The 16,825-nt window shown below is 44.5% G+C and overlaps 4 protein-coding genes across 4 annotated transcripts; 2 read left to right on the plus strand and 2 right to left on the minus strand.

Annotated features, from left to right (window-relative positions):
* The first annotated feature begins 26 nt into the window (after positions 1-26).
* On the plus strand, positions 27-3,614 carry F5891DRAFT_1106556 (uncharacterized protein). Its single transcript, XM_041363658.1, has 13 exons — positions 27-129; positions 185-894; positions 953-1,362; positions 1,554-1,659; positions 1,977-2,213; positions 2,268-2,458; positions 2,522-2,611; positions 2,664-2,692; positions 2,746-2,806; positions 2,858-2,907; positions 2,963-3,076; positions 3,132-3,386; positions 3,496-3,614. Coding segments are annotated over exons 2-12 (1,869 nt in total). The 5' UTR covers positions 27-129; positions 185-314; the 3' UTR covers positions 3,133-3,386; positions 3,496-3,614.
* An 82-nt stretch (positions 3,615-3,696) lies between these two features.
* On the plus strand, positions 3,697-6,277 carry F5891DRAFT_1022138 (general substrate transporter; the record flags this gene model as incomplete). The annotated part of the gene is made up of 13 exons (XM_041361222.1): positions 3,697-3,926; positions 4,105-4,139; positions 4,193-4,305; positions 4,419-4,591; positions 4,644-4,731; positions 4,785-4,919; positions 4,973-5,223; positions 5,277-5,316; positions 5,367-5,463; positions 5,543-5,566; positions 5,619-5,891; positions 5,963-6,103; positions 6,155-6,277. The coding sequence occupies exons 1-13, from the start codon at positions 3,866-3,868 to the stop codon at positions 6,275-6,277; spliced, it is 1,554 nt and encodes a 517-aa protein (XP_041228129.1). The 5' UTR covers positions 3,697-3,865.
* Positions 6,278-6,497: 220 nt separating this feature from the next.
* Positions 6,498-8,303, minus strand: F5891DRAFT_1022147 (uncharacterized protein). Its single transcript, XM_041361223.1, has 9 exons — positions 8,160-8,303; positions 7,962-8,112; positions 7,784-7,906; positions 7,689-7,726; positions 7,302-7,630; positions 7,178-7,249; positions 7,033-7,121; positions 6,760-6,973; positions 6,498-6,701 (listed from the first exon to the last, which is right to left on the minus strand). The coding sequence occupies exons 2-9, from the start codon at positions 8,102-8,104 to the stop codon at positions 6,645-6,647; spliced, it is 1,065 nt and encodes a 354-aa protein (XP_041228130.1). The 5' UTR covers positions 8,105-8,112; positions 8,160-8,303; the 3' UTR covers positions 6,498-6,644.
* Positions 8,304-9,309: 1,006 nt separating this feature from the next.
* F5891DRAFT_1186192 (uncharacterized protein) lies at positions 9,310-10,842 on the minus strand (the record flags this gene model as incomplete). Its single annotated transcript, XM_041366664.1, has 5 exons — positions 9,310-9,844; positions 9,894-10,039; positions 10,093-10,227; positions 10,275-10,383; positions 10,580-10,842. The coding sequence occupies 5 exons, from the start codon at positions 10,840-10,842 to the stop codon at positions 9,310-9,312; spliced, it is 1,188 nt and encodes a 395-aa protein (XP_041228131.1).
* Between the last annotated feature and the right edge of the window lie 5,983 nt (positions 10,843-16,825).

Consider the following 16,825-nt stretch of genomic DNA (forward strand, 5'->3'; position numbering starts at 1 on the left):
GCCTCGTTGCGTTTAATTGCTAGCAACTTGTCTGTAAGCCTGAGTACGTACACAAACGTGGATTCAGCGTTTTTGTCGGAGACAGGGCGCAACTATGCAAGACCTTCTAATAGTTTCATACTTAGCCTAGTATGAGCTCATATCCTTTTTCAAACGTCTTCCAGAAATCCATTTACCCCTGCAGGCTGCAGCCCTTCAAATCACTTTGGGGCCGAATTACCGTTCACTACCGGTGTTTCATACACTTGTTCTAACTCGATTGAACATACCACTGGGGAACGATAAACTCATTCTGACGAAGATTACAACTTGCCATGCCTCGCGAAAACAGTTTCACGGACTCTGTCGGACGTTCCTTGACGCCTGACCTTGAGGACGAATTTATGCCATCACCAAGTCCAGCATTGCGTTCCGCATCTCCTGCTCATATCGAATTGTCTTTACCCTCCGATGGATCCTTCCAAGAGCCTGTGGTTCGGTCTTGCCGACGTGCATCTTCGTCAATACTTCCGGCCTCGCTGCAGCCAGAACGTGTTCCTGCCATACATTTTCAAACTCCCAAAGATCGCTTCCGTGCATGTGTTCGTAAAGTAATTTCCATGCACCGAACAGCAACCTCCTTTTCGGGCTTCGGTCTCGCCGGTGCGGAACCTGGTGTTGACCCGCGCAGGCACTCCTCATACCTCCATTATGCGCACATTCGCGAGCGCTGCGAGATCCAGATCAACGACTATAGTACCGTGAGGAGCAGCTTTGAAAAGATGGATAATGAGCGTTTTGTACAAATGTTCAAAGATGAGAGAAGTTCGAAGAGGGAATCTTGGGTGAAGGTGAGGTGGATAAGTGTGTGCGGCATCAGCTGGGATGTGATGAGTGTACTTGCCCTGAAGTATGGTATGTGAATGGCCATGACACCTCATGCGAGGTGTTGATAATCATTCTGCGTGCGTAGGCCTTCATCCCCTCGCCATCGAAGATGTATTGCACAAACACGGACACACGCGCTCCAAAACGGACTACTACACTCAACACCTCTTTATCCATGTCTTATCTCACACACTCGCTTCCTCCTCTTCATCTCACTCCTACATACCAGAGGACGAAGACCCACTACGGAGCTCCTCACCAGGTCCAATGACACCAGGAGACTACCACGAGAAGGGGTACTTCAAGGATGATAACTTACATGCAGAGGCTGGGGATGAAGATCATACGATGTATGACGACAGTGTGCCTGCAACGTGGCGACTTGGAAGCACTGTCAGGAGCCAAAGGTCAGTGAAAGCTGACATGGAGAGTGTAGCAAGGGCCAGGGAGAACGACTTAACCCCGCTGACATCTGCTACACGGAAGGAGAGCGCGGTGCGTTGTATCTCTCGCATTTTCCGTTTTTGTTCATTGTATTTTCATTTTTTCATCCCCAACCTGCTTTAACGCGATTCATGATGTCTCGATTTGTACTTTTGTCGATGGTACTTTTCTACTCTTTTTTGATCTCCACTTAATCAATACAGTTCCAAAGTAATACTCATCATAATATCCTCCCTGCGCAGTCACGAAAACGCCGGGAGAAAGCTCATATAACTCTCGCTGATCTAAAGAAGGCAGGCCGTGTGAACGTTTGCATCCACCCGATATCAATTTTCTTATTGAGAGATGGTGAGTGCTGGACTCATTTGCCTAGTTATTTCATTATTCTTCCACGTTCTGTCTTTCCCTCTTAGTATACTTGTCTTGTCTTGTATCAATTCATGCCGATAGGAGTGTACACACATTCGGTGGGCCACGTGTATGATAATGTATGATGCTATGTATCCCGATTTTGAGCCAACGTTCACTACCGAGTCACTATATGCTTTTATTTCGACGCATATATTACAATTTGTGCGCATTTTTGCTCTTGCTTTGACGTATATGCTTCGAGTCGAAGCTGCATCTCAGTTTCGGATGATAATAGCTGACTCTACCTGACACAGGCACAGTAATCTCTGTCATGCCGTCCAATTTCATTCATTTCACAGGTCCCATCATGGCGCGTCTCCGACAGCCCGACACGGGGCTGCGTGCATCTGCAGATCCCAGTCTACTCGTTCAAAGTCTGCTTGACCTCATTGTGGACTCTGCACTTGAGGTAGTGGATGCATTCCACGAGAAGATATTGCAACTAGAATACGATGTGTTGATGAAGCCGAATATGAAAGTGGTTACAAGGCGTGCGTATTATTCCCATCGTCTGTTTCTGCTTGTGTTGACAGACCCGAAACTAGTGCACATTCTTTCTGGTGATTTGATACTGCATAAGCGGACCCTTGGGCCCCTCAAGACGGTCATTTATGGGCTACGGCGGTACGACGAGGACCGGTGTGCTGCCCTTCTCTCACCTGCTGAGAAGGAGGTGCAAGAGCAAAGCAGAGAAAAAGTGAAGGGGTTCATGTCCGATAAGAGCAAAATATACCTGGTGCGTCGTGACTTGTTTTCACCTCTTTGTATAAGTCTTGGCTGAGTTGAGATGCGGTGGCAGGCGGACGTACACGATCATATGGAATATATCCTTACAAGCATGGATATGTTCGCAGGGATAACAGAAAACCTGATGAACTACACGTTCAATGTACGTACTTGCTTTATCTCGACTCTCTCGTCTTGATTGACGTGAGTGACAGATGAAATCATACGAGATGAACGTAGTCATGTGCGTGCATTTTTTATTTCATCGGCATGCTTCGAGTTGATGTCAACTATCAGGCGCCGCCTCACCCTCGCAACTATCATATTCCTCCCGCTGACATTGCTCACGGGTTACTTTGTATGTTTCCTGTCATCTCACTTACCCCACCGAGTATAACGTATTGCATAGGGAATGAATTTTGCATCAATGTGGAGTGTCAATCACCATTCCGACACCCTGTACATATTTTATCTACTGACACAAAACGCGAGGCTGACGTATACACGCACACAGATTTTGGAAGATTGCGATCCCTCTCATGGCATTCGTTATACCCTTATTTATGTGGTCAGACATAAAGCAGGCTGCGCATTACGCTGAGAAACGGTGGGCGGCAAGGAGGTCATGGTGCGTCATTGCCTGGTTTTGTTGTGTATTGTGTATGTTAATGATCGTCTAATAGACTACCAAGGCAAGCTGGCGTGACTGACCGATGCCCGCAATATTCAACGCGGTTGTATTACACGACTTTACACGATTGTGTTTGGTAGATTTCGGAGTATTTGACGTTGCTTGCTTGCGCACTAGCGGCGATAGCTAGAAATACTAAGTGTGGCCACTACGGGACACACTTCTTTCTAAGCTGAGAACACATGCCTTGAGTGGAGTGGACTAGCACTCCTTTGATGACATATGCCTTGACCGCTTGAACATACTGGTATGCTTGTTCAGCAGGAATCTTGCCCAGTGACCCTATTTCCCGCACTCACGAGCTGTAGCATTAGGCTGCGTTGAGTCAGGGATAAAAGCCGATTCTCGAAACGTACCGAGGTCCGACGGACGCACAAACTTCGCGCCGGCGTTGCAGAGCAATCCGCTTCTGAATAATGTTCAAAATGACAGAGTGGCCAGCTAAGTGGCTGCTTGTGCATGCAGCGAGGACCCTGGAAAACTCTATGGCTATTTCTTAACTAAAGAACAGTTTGCCTCACCTCGTTTGTGTACAGGGAAGCGCGTCGGGCTTCGCATTTGGAGATCAAAGAATTCCTTCTCTTTGATCCCGGACCGCATTACCCTGTCATGCGTCATGATGGGTGAATATATTTTACTCCGCTTATTCAGAACTTGTACTTAAGCATGCTTGCTTAGCAGGAGGACTTTCAACCGCCTTTTCTCAGATATTTGTCCCAGTAGATCATGACAAGAGATGTTCCAACGAGACGTAGAGCGGTCTTGCTCGCCATTTTCATCGCTTTTGGTCAGTTCACTCTCGTCACTAGTACTATCCTGTGCTCATTGAACTCTTCCTTGCAGGAGGTGCGCAGATGTCATACACAGAATAGAAAATGTACGTCATTTATTAGCAACTGCAAGTTTCCCATTTCTTTGCTTATATGGGCAGTAGATTGATATCCATTTAATCAAAATGGTGATAGGCTTCTTGTTTGGGTATGATATAGGCGTCATTTCCGTATGTACTCATACTTCCTCAGTCCTCGGCATATCTAAACTTTTCTACTTCAGGGATGTCTGATTATGCCAGATTTTATCCGCCAATTCGGCCAAGAAGGAACGAATGGCCAGTACTACCTGTCAAGTTCGAGACAATCGATCATCGTCTCTGTTCTATCGGCTGGGTAAGACCGCGATATCTGATCCCACTCCGTGCTGACATTCATACTCATCGTAGCACGTTCTGGTGGGGAAATTATATCTCGTTGCTTTTAATATGGTCTGACGATACCTAAAGTGGAGCCATCGCTCAAGCGTTCACATCTGATCGGTTGGGACGCCGTGGATCTATTCTGTTCTGGTCGGCTATCTTCACTGTCGGCGTGGCTATCCAGACCAGCACGACATACTCTCTTGTTCAGTTGCTCGTAGGGCGTTATATCGCAGGCTTAGGTGCTGGTTCATTGTCAGGTTGGTGCTGATGTCAGGATATGACTTTGTGAATCTAACTACATCTATTCAGCTATTGTGCCTCTGTATAACGGAGAAACGGCACCGAAAGTTATTCGTGGTACGATCTTGGCTATCTATCAAGTTCAGATTATCTCGGGGTTCGTGAAGTCTTCATCCTCCATCGTAGCAATAGGTAACGCTTGTTACCTAGCGTATTTTTGAGTTATGTGTTTGAGCTTGGAAGTCACACAATCAACAACTCTGCGTCCTGGCGACTCCCTATCGGATTGCAAATGGTCTGGGGTATCATCATTTTGTCTGGAATGTTTTTCCTTCCAGAATCTCCGTATGTGCAACTTCTGAGAACCTCTCATTTCAAACTGATTTGACCTTCATTAGCCGACACCTTCTCGGAACTGGACGAGGTGACGAAGCGCGCAAGGTCATTGCAGAACTCAACGGAGTCTCAGAAGACGACCCTCTTGTGATTGAGATTGTTAGGGAACTCGATTTTGCTATCAGAGCAGAGAATGAAGGTGGCAAAGCGACTTGGTTAGAATGCTTCTCCACGAGAAATGCACTGTGGCGTCGGACAACCAATGGCATGATGCTTCAATTTATTCAGCAGCTTAATGGCCAGAACTTTTACTGTAAGATCCTTCGTGCCGATTTATTTTTGACATCTGATGGCTATTGTTGACAGACTTCTATGGCGACACCTTCTTTCAGAGTGCAGGTGCAGGGCGAGTCCTTAATCTCTCCACTTAATGTTGTTTAGCTCATGTAATGGCAGGCTTTCGCCTTATATCATCCAGACGGTTCTTGGAGCGGTGTCAGTTGTTGGAACTCTCCCCGCGCTGTACTTCATCGAGACTTGGGGTCGCCGAAAGGTATTCCTTCTTCCACTCAACGATCAGAGCAGAATCTTACATTTTTCCCAGTCTCTGCTCCTTGGCGCGTCTGCGCAAGCTGTCAGATGTCTGTGCACTAATTGTCCATGTACATTATTCGTTGGCAAACTGTGCTGGACTGATACTTCCGCTAGGTTGCTGTGGTTGGGCATGCTACCCTTGCGCCTCCTGGAACGCCAACTTCAGCACTTACTCCTCGTAATAGAGCTGGGGGCAACGTTGTTATTACTTTTGCAGTATTTCAAGTGTTCATCTTCAACACGACCTGGGGATCTACTCCGTGGGTGTACCTCGGAGAGTCTTTCCCTCTTCGAGTGCGCCCCAAATCAATTGCTTTCGGGTGTGCGACAAGTATGATTGCTCCCTTTTCGCTATTTGAATTCGCTACTCATGCTTGTTCAAGACTGGTTCTGGAACTTCATGCTCTCGTTCTTCTCTCCAAGGATTGTCGATCAGTGAGTCTAAATCACAGCCAAAGATTCTGGGACATTTCTCGATGTTTGAACACTTCGCCAGCATTGGTCCAATGATAATGTTTGTCTTCTTCGGCATGCTTGTCTTTGGATACATCTACGTGTATTTTGCCATTCCTGAAACCAAAGGTCTAACTTTAGAAGAGGTGATAATTCGTGCGTGTTGTCAATTGCTACCTATCTGATGAATAACCCAGGTGGACGAGTTGTATCGCTCTGGCATCGCACCCTGGCGATCAGTAGGCTGGCGACCAAGCAAGAAGCATTATTATCCCGAAGTACATGAGAAACAGGGGTCGGACTCTGTGGAAAATTGCTAGAGATATAAGTATATATGCTGCCATATCACGTATTGATATGATGAAGCGGATCGCGATGGAGTCCAGGAGCATCATGATTGGGCCAATGTTGTGTCATGTGCTATCTACGCCCTCCATCGCGAATGTTCGGGATGGGTATGTCTTGTTTTCTATTTGTTGTTAGAGTATAGCTGTACTCGGTCTAGATTTGTCCTTGTTCTTAATGTGTCGGTTTCTACAGAAGTAATTTCATGAAGCTACAACATACAATACACCCAACCTCAATATTCAATACAAGTACCTTTCTTCCACAATCTTATGCCTGAAATCTGACTGCATCTTTCTGTTGGTTCGAATTGGCTATTGACCGGGAAAGACAATTCGTAGCCTAAACCACTGTCAGAGTATGCTCTGTCCCTCGGCTTCTAGCCCACGTTTCTGGTCCCTACAATATTCCGGTATCTATGATCACATTTGCTGCAACAGACTGATGGAGTGCTTACCAATCTGTTATTGATTCTGTGATTCTTGATTCTTCTCGCGAACCACTCTGCAGCAGTAGAACCAGTCTCGAAATTTTTGTCAGGTCGCTTCTTCACCGCTTCTGCAATAATATGGCTGGATTCGACAAGAGCCCGCAGGACCTTCGAGTTGCCCGGGCGGGTGAAGAAAACCAAGGACCACCGCTCGTATTCAGCCTGTACACCAGGAGGTGCACTATCCACGGTCATTCGACAGATTAGCAAGATTGACAATTCAAGTACTCATGCACGCACACAACACGGTGAATGTTAGATTGCAGGACGCCTCCGCTGAAAAGGGATAACGCATCTCCAATATTGCAGACCGCGTGTCCAGGGATGGGCTATCAGTAGGTAAGTGTCTATTGTACATGCACGCGAGCACCAGACTCGTGCTCACTCGAATGTAGAACCACTCTTCATGACCGGGGGGAAGTACTTGGAGTCCACCGAGGCGATTGTGTAAGAAGCTCTGGTAAAGTTTGATTAAGAAGACCAAACCCACGTGGTGTCCAGGTACCCACCAGGCTGCTGATATCAGTATGCGCACCTATAGCAGGGATTTTCGCTGCTTCTTTGATCTGCACAGGATGGTTACGGATACATCTAGTCTCACTACCACTATGCTCCTCCATGTCATGCAGACTCTCCAAAGTCCCTTTCAGCAGTCCAAGCTTGTCGTTGAATATAGACAATACAACATATGTCACTTCGAGACCTTTGCGGGCAAATGGTGCAATCGTGTTTTCCATGCGGGCATTTACGGTTGATGGGTAGGTGCGGTGAATGACCTGTGGGTATGCCAGAGCATCATCCTTAGAAACGTTTATGAATTCGACAGAGTCTAAGGTGCCTGCATTTGCGTCAGCCTACTACCGTGACTTAGTAGTAGATTGGTCTAGAAATCCTACCAGCTGCATCAATCGCATTAGCCCCTGCTTTCTTGTATCTGATAAGGAATTCATATAAAAGATAGGCGGCGCTCATGAGCTAAATGAAAACCAACCCGAAAGATCGACCGCTATCTCCTTGCTCGAACGCCATAAGTTCTTCGAAGGGCAAAGCCATTGTCTCAGCTCCCATATCAAACATCTCGCTGACTTCTTGGTCTGCGCCGTGATTCTTTAAACTGTTAGAGAGTTAAATCCGGCATAAATTCAACAAAATATTTGAATATGACGTACTACCAGAATCCGATAGTCGTCGCAGCCTCCCACAGTCGATTTACTTCCTCCACATCTCCAGCCTTGATGAGCTCATAATCAATAATCAAGAGTGGATGTGTTCGAACATCATTGGGGAAAGGAGGAAGAGTGCTTCCAGGCATAATATGATCTAAATAAGGATGTGAGAATGGTCATCGCTATTAAGAGTGGATACACCAACTTTGAGTAGAGGTGGTAGGGTAAGTACTAGAGAATGCTTTGAAAGTGCTATGGCAACTTGAAGGCGACCATTATATACTATGTGAAGTAGTGCAATCACCACCTGACTGTGATGAAAACAACGCTTCTCTCCGGGACTAGCGGACCTCGAACATCAGCAAAACCGTCCAACCTATATATAACTTTATATACACATGTAAACACTGTAACACAGTGTAACAACTGTGACCTGTATCATAACAGCACGACGAACTGATTTTTATGATATAGCCACAGCCACGTTCCAGAACATATGACATACTCGCTATCATGTTCTAAAGTGCTGTAAGATTATATTGTCTTATATTCAGTTATAATATACAATCACAATGATATTCCATGACAACCACATATCATTGAGCTATATGAATACATGTGATACAGTGGGATATAATCTAATGTACTAGTGGCAACCTTGCACCTAGTGATGTCTCAGCTCCAAGCTGCATTTTTCAGAAAATGAGCATAACATGCTGAATAAAATTCCTAAATTCATGAAAATATTCATGGAAATAGATTGAGCCAAAAGCCGGGAGGCATCTGAGGGGAATTCATACTATAATGCATCATTGTCTTGCTATGAAGCAGCTCAGAAAATGACTCAAAATCCAAGCCATTTGCTGAGCTGCTTCATAGCAAGACAATGATGCATTATAGTACGAATTCCTCTTAGATGCCTCCCGGCTTTTGGCTCAATCTATGTCTATAAATATTTTCACGAATTTAGGAATTTTATTCAGCATGTTATGCTCATTTTCTGAAAAATGCAGCTTGGAGCTGAGACATCACTACTTGTACCGATCGTCTGGACATGAGCACTGAATTTGAAAAAAGCGATCGAGAGTATATGTGTGATGTCATTGAAGAGTGCAGCGAAAAACGAAGTACATGTGAGGTTATTGAGTCTGTTAGGGTAGTACACAAGCAGACAAGCAAATGAGTTGGGTAATGCGAATGCGAATGGAGACGGTGAAAACGATGCGGAGTAAACCTGATACAAGCAAGCGAAGGTTGTAAGTATTGAGCAGACTATGAGAATCTTGTGACTCACTTACTATTTCTTGGACTTGCGTTTCGGAGGCTTCTTGGATGGCACAGAAACACTCTTTCATTTGTGCTTAGCAGGCTGGATGACCTCAGCTTCATCTTCTTCCGTCAGAGGGCTGTTGTTGTCTAGAATGGCTACTTGCTGGTGCTTACATGACTCGACAGGAGGATCAGGGGCAGGGGAGCGTGCAGGCAAGGCCGTCTCCTTCTGTGAGTTGACAGGAGGATCGGGGGTAAGGGAGCGTGCGGGCAACACCGCCTCCTTGCGCTTGCATGCAAGGCCTTCGTCATCCGATTCCTGAGATGACGAGGGAGGAAGTGGTGAGGGCTGCTTGTCCTTGTGAGGATCAGCCAATCCTTGCGCTACAGGAGAATCTGGAGTTGCCCTATCAGGAAGAGGGGGTAAGGACCTGCTACACGACTCTTGTTGCTGATCGAGTGCTGAAGACTGCGCAGATGTTGTGTCCAAGGATCCGGAAGCCTGTGCTGCATGTGCAGCAAGTTGCTGTTTGATGGAAACCATATCGTTGTCCTCTGAACACTCGGCGTTCGCAGAATGACCGGCTTTAGCACCATTCTCATTGCCAAACAATTTCCTAGATCCATTAACACGTTAGATAAGATAATAGCTTAAAAATTACTCACCCATTGTAATGTCCTAGCAGGGAGTCAACCCACTCCCCATCTATCCTCCCCCAAATTAAGTTGACTATTCTAGTGTAATAGTCAGCATAATAGAATAAGGAGTCCCTATCTTTCCATTTGTCGAGCGAACTGATCGCGAAGCGAACCTGTACAGTACAGACTAAGTAAGTGAAGTCCACATAAAAAAAAAAACACTTACCTGAACTGTGGCATATGCGATATGCTCGGCCTCCACTTCTGTCATCCCATGGAGTTTGGCATTGCAAGTGCGAGTGCCATTGGAGTGGCCAGCCCTTAGTGCGGATGACGGGGATGTAAAGATGTGTTTAGTAACCTGTATATATTAGAGTCATCCAAATATAATTGAATATAAAAACATACTCGTTCCAAAAGATACCCGCAAAAAAGCCCTTCAAGTACTGTATATCCTCGGTGAGCTAGTGCTAGAGCTGAGATGAGAGACCGCTGCTGCAAAGGAATGAATGTGCTACTACAGGAACCATGTGCATGTGTGTATCATCTGACTAAGCTGTGGGAACCTCCGAAAGCCTAAATCTCCGCAAGCCTAAGTCTCCGAAAGCCTAAGTCTCTGTACCCTTGTCCTGGGACCCCTGGTCCATGCACCCCCCTAAAAAAATGATTGGCACTGGCCTCGATGCCATCCTTGATCCTGTCTCATTTCTTACTCTCCTTCTGCTTCGCTATCATTCTCTTCATTGTTTTCTTCCTCATTATCTTCTTCCTCCTCGTTGTCTTCTATTTGTTCTTTTTCTTTATTTCTTTCTTCTGTTGTATGTTCTTCGTCCTCCTCTGTTTTGTTTTCTTCTAATCTTTTTTCGTGTTCCTCTTGTTCCTTTGCTAACTCGGTGCCTAGACGTGGTGTGAAGGCTCTCAGTCGTCTTGCACTGAAATCTCCCTGTAACGGTGTTCCCTTTAGATTTTCTAGCATGTACAAGTTCCATGCTCTTGCTCACACTCTTCTTGGAACGGATCATTTCGGTATGAGCTTCCTTTCCGTTTTGAATGTATAATCTAAATCATTACAGTAGACCTGAACCAATTGACCTATTTTGAACGTGACTTCACCTGGTGCCCGTTGCAATACTCTTTTATTGAATCTCGCCTTCCGCTTTATGGCATGTCACACAACTTTGTCATATCCATCTAACCTCTGTTGTTCCACATAAGCTATTTGCGCTAATGCTTCTGATGAACATAGTGTTGATGTGCTTTCCTCTATCATTGTTAGCGGGGTATTGATAACTAGTCCCAATAGTAGCTCCTTCGGTGAGAATTTTCGTGCTGGCAACAAACAATAGTTAAGGGCGTGGACTGCATCATTGATGTGGTCTGGCCATGACTTAGGCAATTTGTCCCAAGCTATTTCCTGTTGCTCATCCTCTCCTATTTCAGGCGCGCACAATCTTTTCAGTACGTGTAGCAATAGCTTGTTCATACCTTCTACTGAACCATTGACCCAGGGCGAATATGCCGCTACTGTGTGCAACTTGCACTTTCTTGCTTCGCAGAACATTCACACAGCATTGTTATTGAAATGTTTGCCCCCATCCGCCATAAACATCTCTGATGGTGTGAATGCACTGAAGATATTGGTTAGACTATCGACTGTGGTTCTTGCGCTACCCGCTGATTTATACTTGAAGACCCAAGTATGTTGTGAGAACATGTCGAGATACACTCCTAGTGTGCTATACCCTCCCTTCCCTTTCGGGAGAGATAAGTAATCCCCGACTAGGAGTTCAAATGGATGTCTTCTAGTGATAGGTTCAAATAGTGAGTTTATGTGCATCGGTCCAAAATTCTTGCACTTAGTGCATTCCTTGATAGCTTCCAAAATCGACATGTCTAGCTTTGGGCTCCATATGCTGTCCAGAAGAGCAATCTTGATAGTGTCCCTCCCCCAATGTCCGCCTTCCAGGTGCATTTTTGTTGCTCGTACCTTTGCTTCTTCTCTTGATATACATTCTACCTTAGCTCTAGCTCTTGTCGTTGTTCCGCTGTCTTCTTAGATAGATGATCTATAGATAAACACCTATAAAACCAAATATCTCCACGGTCAGCGATTCAGACAAATACCAATGACTGATAACGTGGTCGTTCGTGGGTGGCTTGTCTTTGCTCCTAAGGTATAGTCAGCAATGTATAGCTCTGCACAACAGTCAGCAGTCAACAATCAACAGTCAACAGTCAATCCAACAGTATGGATATGAAGCACAATGATAACAGAAACAGAACCCAATTGGTCAGCGATCAACAACAACAACAACCAAACAACAGCAAAAATATCAAGAGACACAGTCACTCTAACAGTATAGAGATGACACAATACAAACAGACACTCCTCCTAACACTTCACACAGCAACAATGATTCATACACAAACTTAGTGCAGCAAGTTGTGCGGAGTTACAATGATAATCCCCCTCAAGAACAAAACAGGTGAGACTACTGTCAGACCTAGTCAGAGCTACCGTAGCACTCTTAGCCTAATATTGAACCTGCTGCCAAGGAACTCACAATGAGTATTCAAACAGACTCAGGAATGGGCGGCCTTGGACTTCAATACCAAGTCCCCTTTTCAATAGCTAAAGCCTAACTCACAAATGACTACTTTGGCCCAGTATAACACGCAGATGTCTGAGGTCAGCGATTCACTGTCAACACCTAAAGTCTCCCCACAAGACTATCCTAAGTCTTCAGTGGACAAAAGAGACAACACCAAACTTCTGGGTAAGAATGAGACTGAAACTTTGATACTTGAGAGAAAGTTGATAGGAAGGAACAACAACACAATCAGACTGCTACCACAGAAACACCAACACAGTCACGTTCACAGAGACTGTTAGCAACAACGATCACAACACACAGAGACAGCGAAGAAAAGAGATGGTCAGCACACACAGTCACCAACACACCACACTCAAACTTGAGAGACAGAGAGTGAAACAGAGAAACAGAGATGTTAGTTTCACAGTCACAAATCTCAGACATGTTTCCAGAGAGACAGATAAAAGAAAAACAATCACAGAGACAATCTCAGCGAGAGACACAGACACAGACACAGAGAGAATAAGAAACAGGGAAATAACAGAAAAACAATCAGAAGAAACAAAAGGAAAATAAAACTAGATGTTCAACACAGTGAGCTCAGATATGTTGTGCTGGTTGTTGAGCACAGTGAGCTCCAACCTTGAACCACACTTGCTGAATGCTGATTCACACTTCATTCACAATTTTATTCTGAGAGGGTAAAAGTGGCACTTGGGCATGCATTTATTGGGCAAGAAACAGCTCCTTATATAGACAAATTGGTGGCTATACTACTAGTTTCTCGTACTTAAAGTTGTAACTTTACTGTGATAGTACCAAGTCACATGATATCTTTGAGTCAAAAAGTAAATATTCATAACTCTTGTTGGTATAATGATGAGCCAGCAAGAGCTGTGTATAGCCCATGGGTCAGGTGTCCCTTGATGACTCAGCTAGACAAGGAGTGAGAAAGTGATTACATATTGTGTACATATGTTTGTGCAATCTGTGGCTGATAAATTGATTGGTAGCATAATGACATAAGATGCATATTTAAGGATTTGTAAGCTTTCCCACAGGGTAACCTTATGCAAACATATTTTTCATAGTCACCTGATATGTGTGAGAATCTTTCTGAGTCATCCTCATGGCTGACTAAGCAAAACTCATTGCAAAAATAAATGTACAAAAATATTCAGTCCACTCGTGTATAATCTCGTAAAATGAAAAAAAAATGAAAGATATTCCCTTAGCCTTAGTCTGACTTCAGATCACAGGAAAAATGATTTCATAGGGCATAGGGCTCATAGGAGAGTATTAGTCATCCATGCACTGAACCAGTTTGGTGCAGGTCACTGCCATGTACTTTTCAGAGCTTCCCATCTTCTATGATGTATTGGGATGCTCTATGCCTTGCTCTCTTTTTCTCCCATATGTCCTTATCTTGATCCAGATTTTGTATTGCATCTACGACTTCCAAGAATACTGGTTCTTTGTTGAATCGTTTACGGAAATTGTCGATTTCCATATTGACCAATTCCACGTGCATGATATCATTTGCTAATCCTATCCTTGCTTCCCAGTCTTCTTGTACTGTCCATTCACTCCCGTCTCCTTGAATGGGTTGCATGTTCTCCCATTTCCTGCTAAGGCCATCAGCTACTATGTTTAGCTTACCTGGTACGTGTCTGACGTCCACTATATGATATGCTAAAATTCCTTCTTGCCATCTAGTGTGTGCCACATTCATATTCGGATTTAGTAGCGTGTCCTTCATTGCGCTGCAATCTGTTTCGATTTCGACTGGAAATCTCCATATTATACTTGAAAATTTATCTAATCCAAATTTCAGCACTGCAAACTCCAACAAATACGACTTATACTTCCTTTCCGTTGTCGATGTTCGTTTTGATGCAAAACCTAGTGGATGCATTCGTTCTACCCACCTTCCTGTCGGTGTTTGTGTCCTTACTCTCTGTGATAGTACCGTCGCAAAGCCTTCTAGACATCTGTCCGACGTGACAACAAAATGTGAGCCATCATATCTTGGTGCTTGTAATACTGGTCTTGATGTGATCACTGTTTTGAGGTCTAGAAATGTGTTAGTGTGTTCTTGAGTCCAAATATCACTCAGCTTGAAGTTGCTCATTGTTCATCGGTATGTTGCTTTTGACATGGCATTGTCCACTGGTACTCTAAGCAACAGATTATGAAGTGGTCCCTCCCTTTTTGCATATGCGCTTATTAGCGTGCAATAGAACCCTGTCAAACCTAAAAATGACACTAAGTTTTGTGCATCCTGGGGCTGTTGCCATTCTACAATAGCTGTAAGTTTCGTTAAATCAGGCTTAACTCCATCTCTTCCTATTGTTCCCCCCGCAAACTCAGTTTCTGTCATGCACAGCTTGGTTTTGCTTGGTGCTATCGAGAACTTACATTCTTGAAAGCGCTTGAATAGAACTGTTAGTTTTTCTATCATTTCTTTGAATGTACTTGCTGCGCATCCCCCATCGTCCATGAACAACTCCATAAAGTGTGTTACCAATAGATCATGTAGTCTTGCCGCTAACACTTCGCAAAAGGCTGTTGGAGCTCCCGTTATTCCCATCAGCATTCTTTGATACCAAAAGTACCTGTGTCCTTCAATATAAATCATCAGGTATGGGCACCACTTTTCCGGTACTTCTATGGCATAGTATCCTGCTGCGAAATCAAATATTGATATGAAACGATGACCACTTAACCTTTGTTGTTTTTCTAGAATATCCCCTTGTGGCATTGGTGCGACTTCCGTTACCTTATTGAGTTATGCAAAGTTCTGACAAACTCTCCATTTCTTCGGTTTTCTCTCTTTTGGTTCACCCACTGCCGGTCTTGGTACTTCTCTCAGTGGTAACTCGAACACTGGGCGCATTCCTGCCATCCTGTGTTGATTGTTGATCTGTTGTTTGAGTTCGTCCCACATCAAGCCTCCAGCTTCATGTGCCTTCTGAGCGATGACTGTTGTCACTGCACATTTGAGAAGCTCCGGTGGTGCCCTTTCCACTATTCCTGCTACGAGCATTTCGCTCACTCTCTCGTTGTAGAACTGTGATTGTTCCGGTGTCAGTTGCTGCTGGTGTATCCTTAGATTAAATACTGCGTCGTCCGGGACATTTAAGTTCAATGTTGCTCCTGGTATTGGGACTACTTCCTTTAATGTTAGTGCGAAGTTATCCGCATTTCTCGCTATCAATTGTTCTAACTCCTTTCATTCTTCCTCTGTTGAGTCGTCCCCGAACATTATTTGCCGTATGATTTCCTTCACTCTTATTGGATTGAATGGGTCCAATTGACGAGTGTATAGCGCTGCATTCCCTTTGATTGGTTCCGGTTCTCGAAGTTCTTCCAATATTTTGTCCTCTATCTCCTCCGCATCTTGTTCCAATAATATGTTGGTGCTGACCACATGTTCTGTGATCATTGGTGCATTAATGCTTTCCTCCTTTTTCATTGACAAATTCTGATTGACTTCCCTCGCAGGGAGCTCTTCACTCCCCCGTAATGTTTCTTTCTTTAATTCTTTTCTCCCTGTTCCCCTTTCCATTCTCTGCACCATTGGTCTCCATTGTCCCATCGGTATTCTCGACTGACGTCCTCTTTCCTGTGCCCTTTTCACTCTCATGCTTTCAACTTCCTCTCTCTGCTGTTTCTTGTCCAGCGTTAAGTTGACTCCTTCGTTTTGCTTCATCATGTGCTGATCTTTGACTTGATTCTCTAGTTGCGCTTCTTGTGTGCCTCCTGAAATTTTCATCCTGTCTGTTGCATAATCGTGGACCGTTGCGAATGCTGGGAGCATTGGTTTTCCCAGTAAAAATCCCCAACTCCCTCCGCTATCGAAAACCTCGAATGTACTCTCCATTGTTATCCCATTTATTCTAATGTTTCCTGTCCATTTAGCAACCAAATTGATGATGTTTCCATTCGCCATCTGTAGATTTTTGTTCGATTGGCCATAATTGTGTAGTCTGTGCTTGATTTTTTGAAATATTGATGAGCACATAACGCTAACCATTGCTCCGTCATCAAATAATGCTGATTCTAACCATTTCTCCCTGTGGACCTTCCAGTTCGATTCAATGTATGAATGGAACCGCCTCTCTGTTCTCTATTTGTGCTTTCATCGTTTGTGGGTGTCCAACCGAATACAAGTCAACTATCTCGATTGCGCTGCGAGAATTGGTGATACATGTGACATCCTTAGCTATGGATTTAGCATAGAGTTCAGGGCTATTGGTCCTGATCTTTTCCTCGCATCTTGCCTCCACACATGCAAGGACTTTGATTTTGTCCTGCGGGCTCTTGAAACTTTGGGTCGACATATTATTCTGTTTTACGTCGACC

This window comes from Suillus fuscotomentosus (assembly GCF_016647785.1).
Source record: "Suillus fuscotomentosus strain FC203 chromosome Unknown F5891scaffold_16, whole genome shotgun sequence".
In the NCBI taxonomy this organism is placed as follows: Eukaryota; Fungi; Basidiomycota; class Agaricomycetes; order Boletales; family Suillaceae; genus Suillus; species Suillus fuscotomentosus.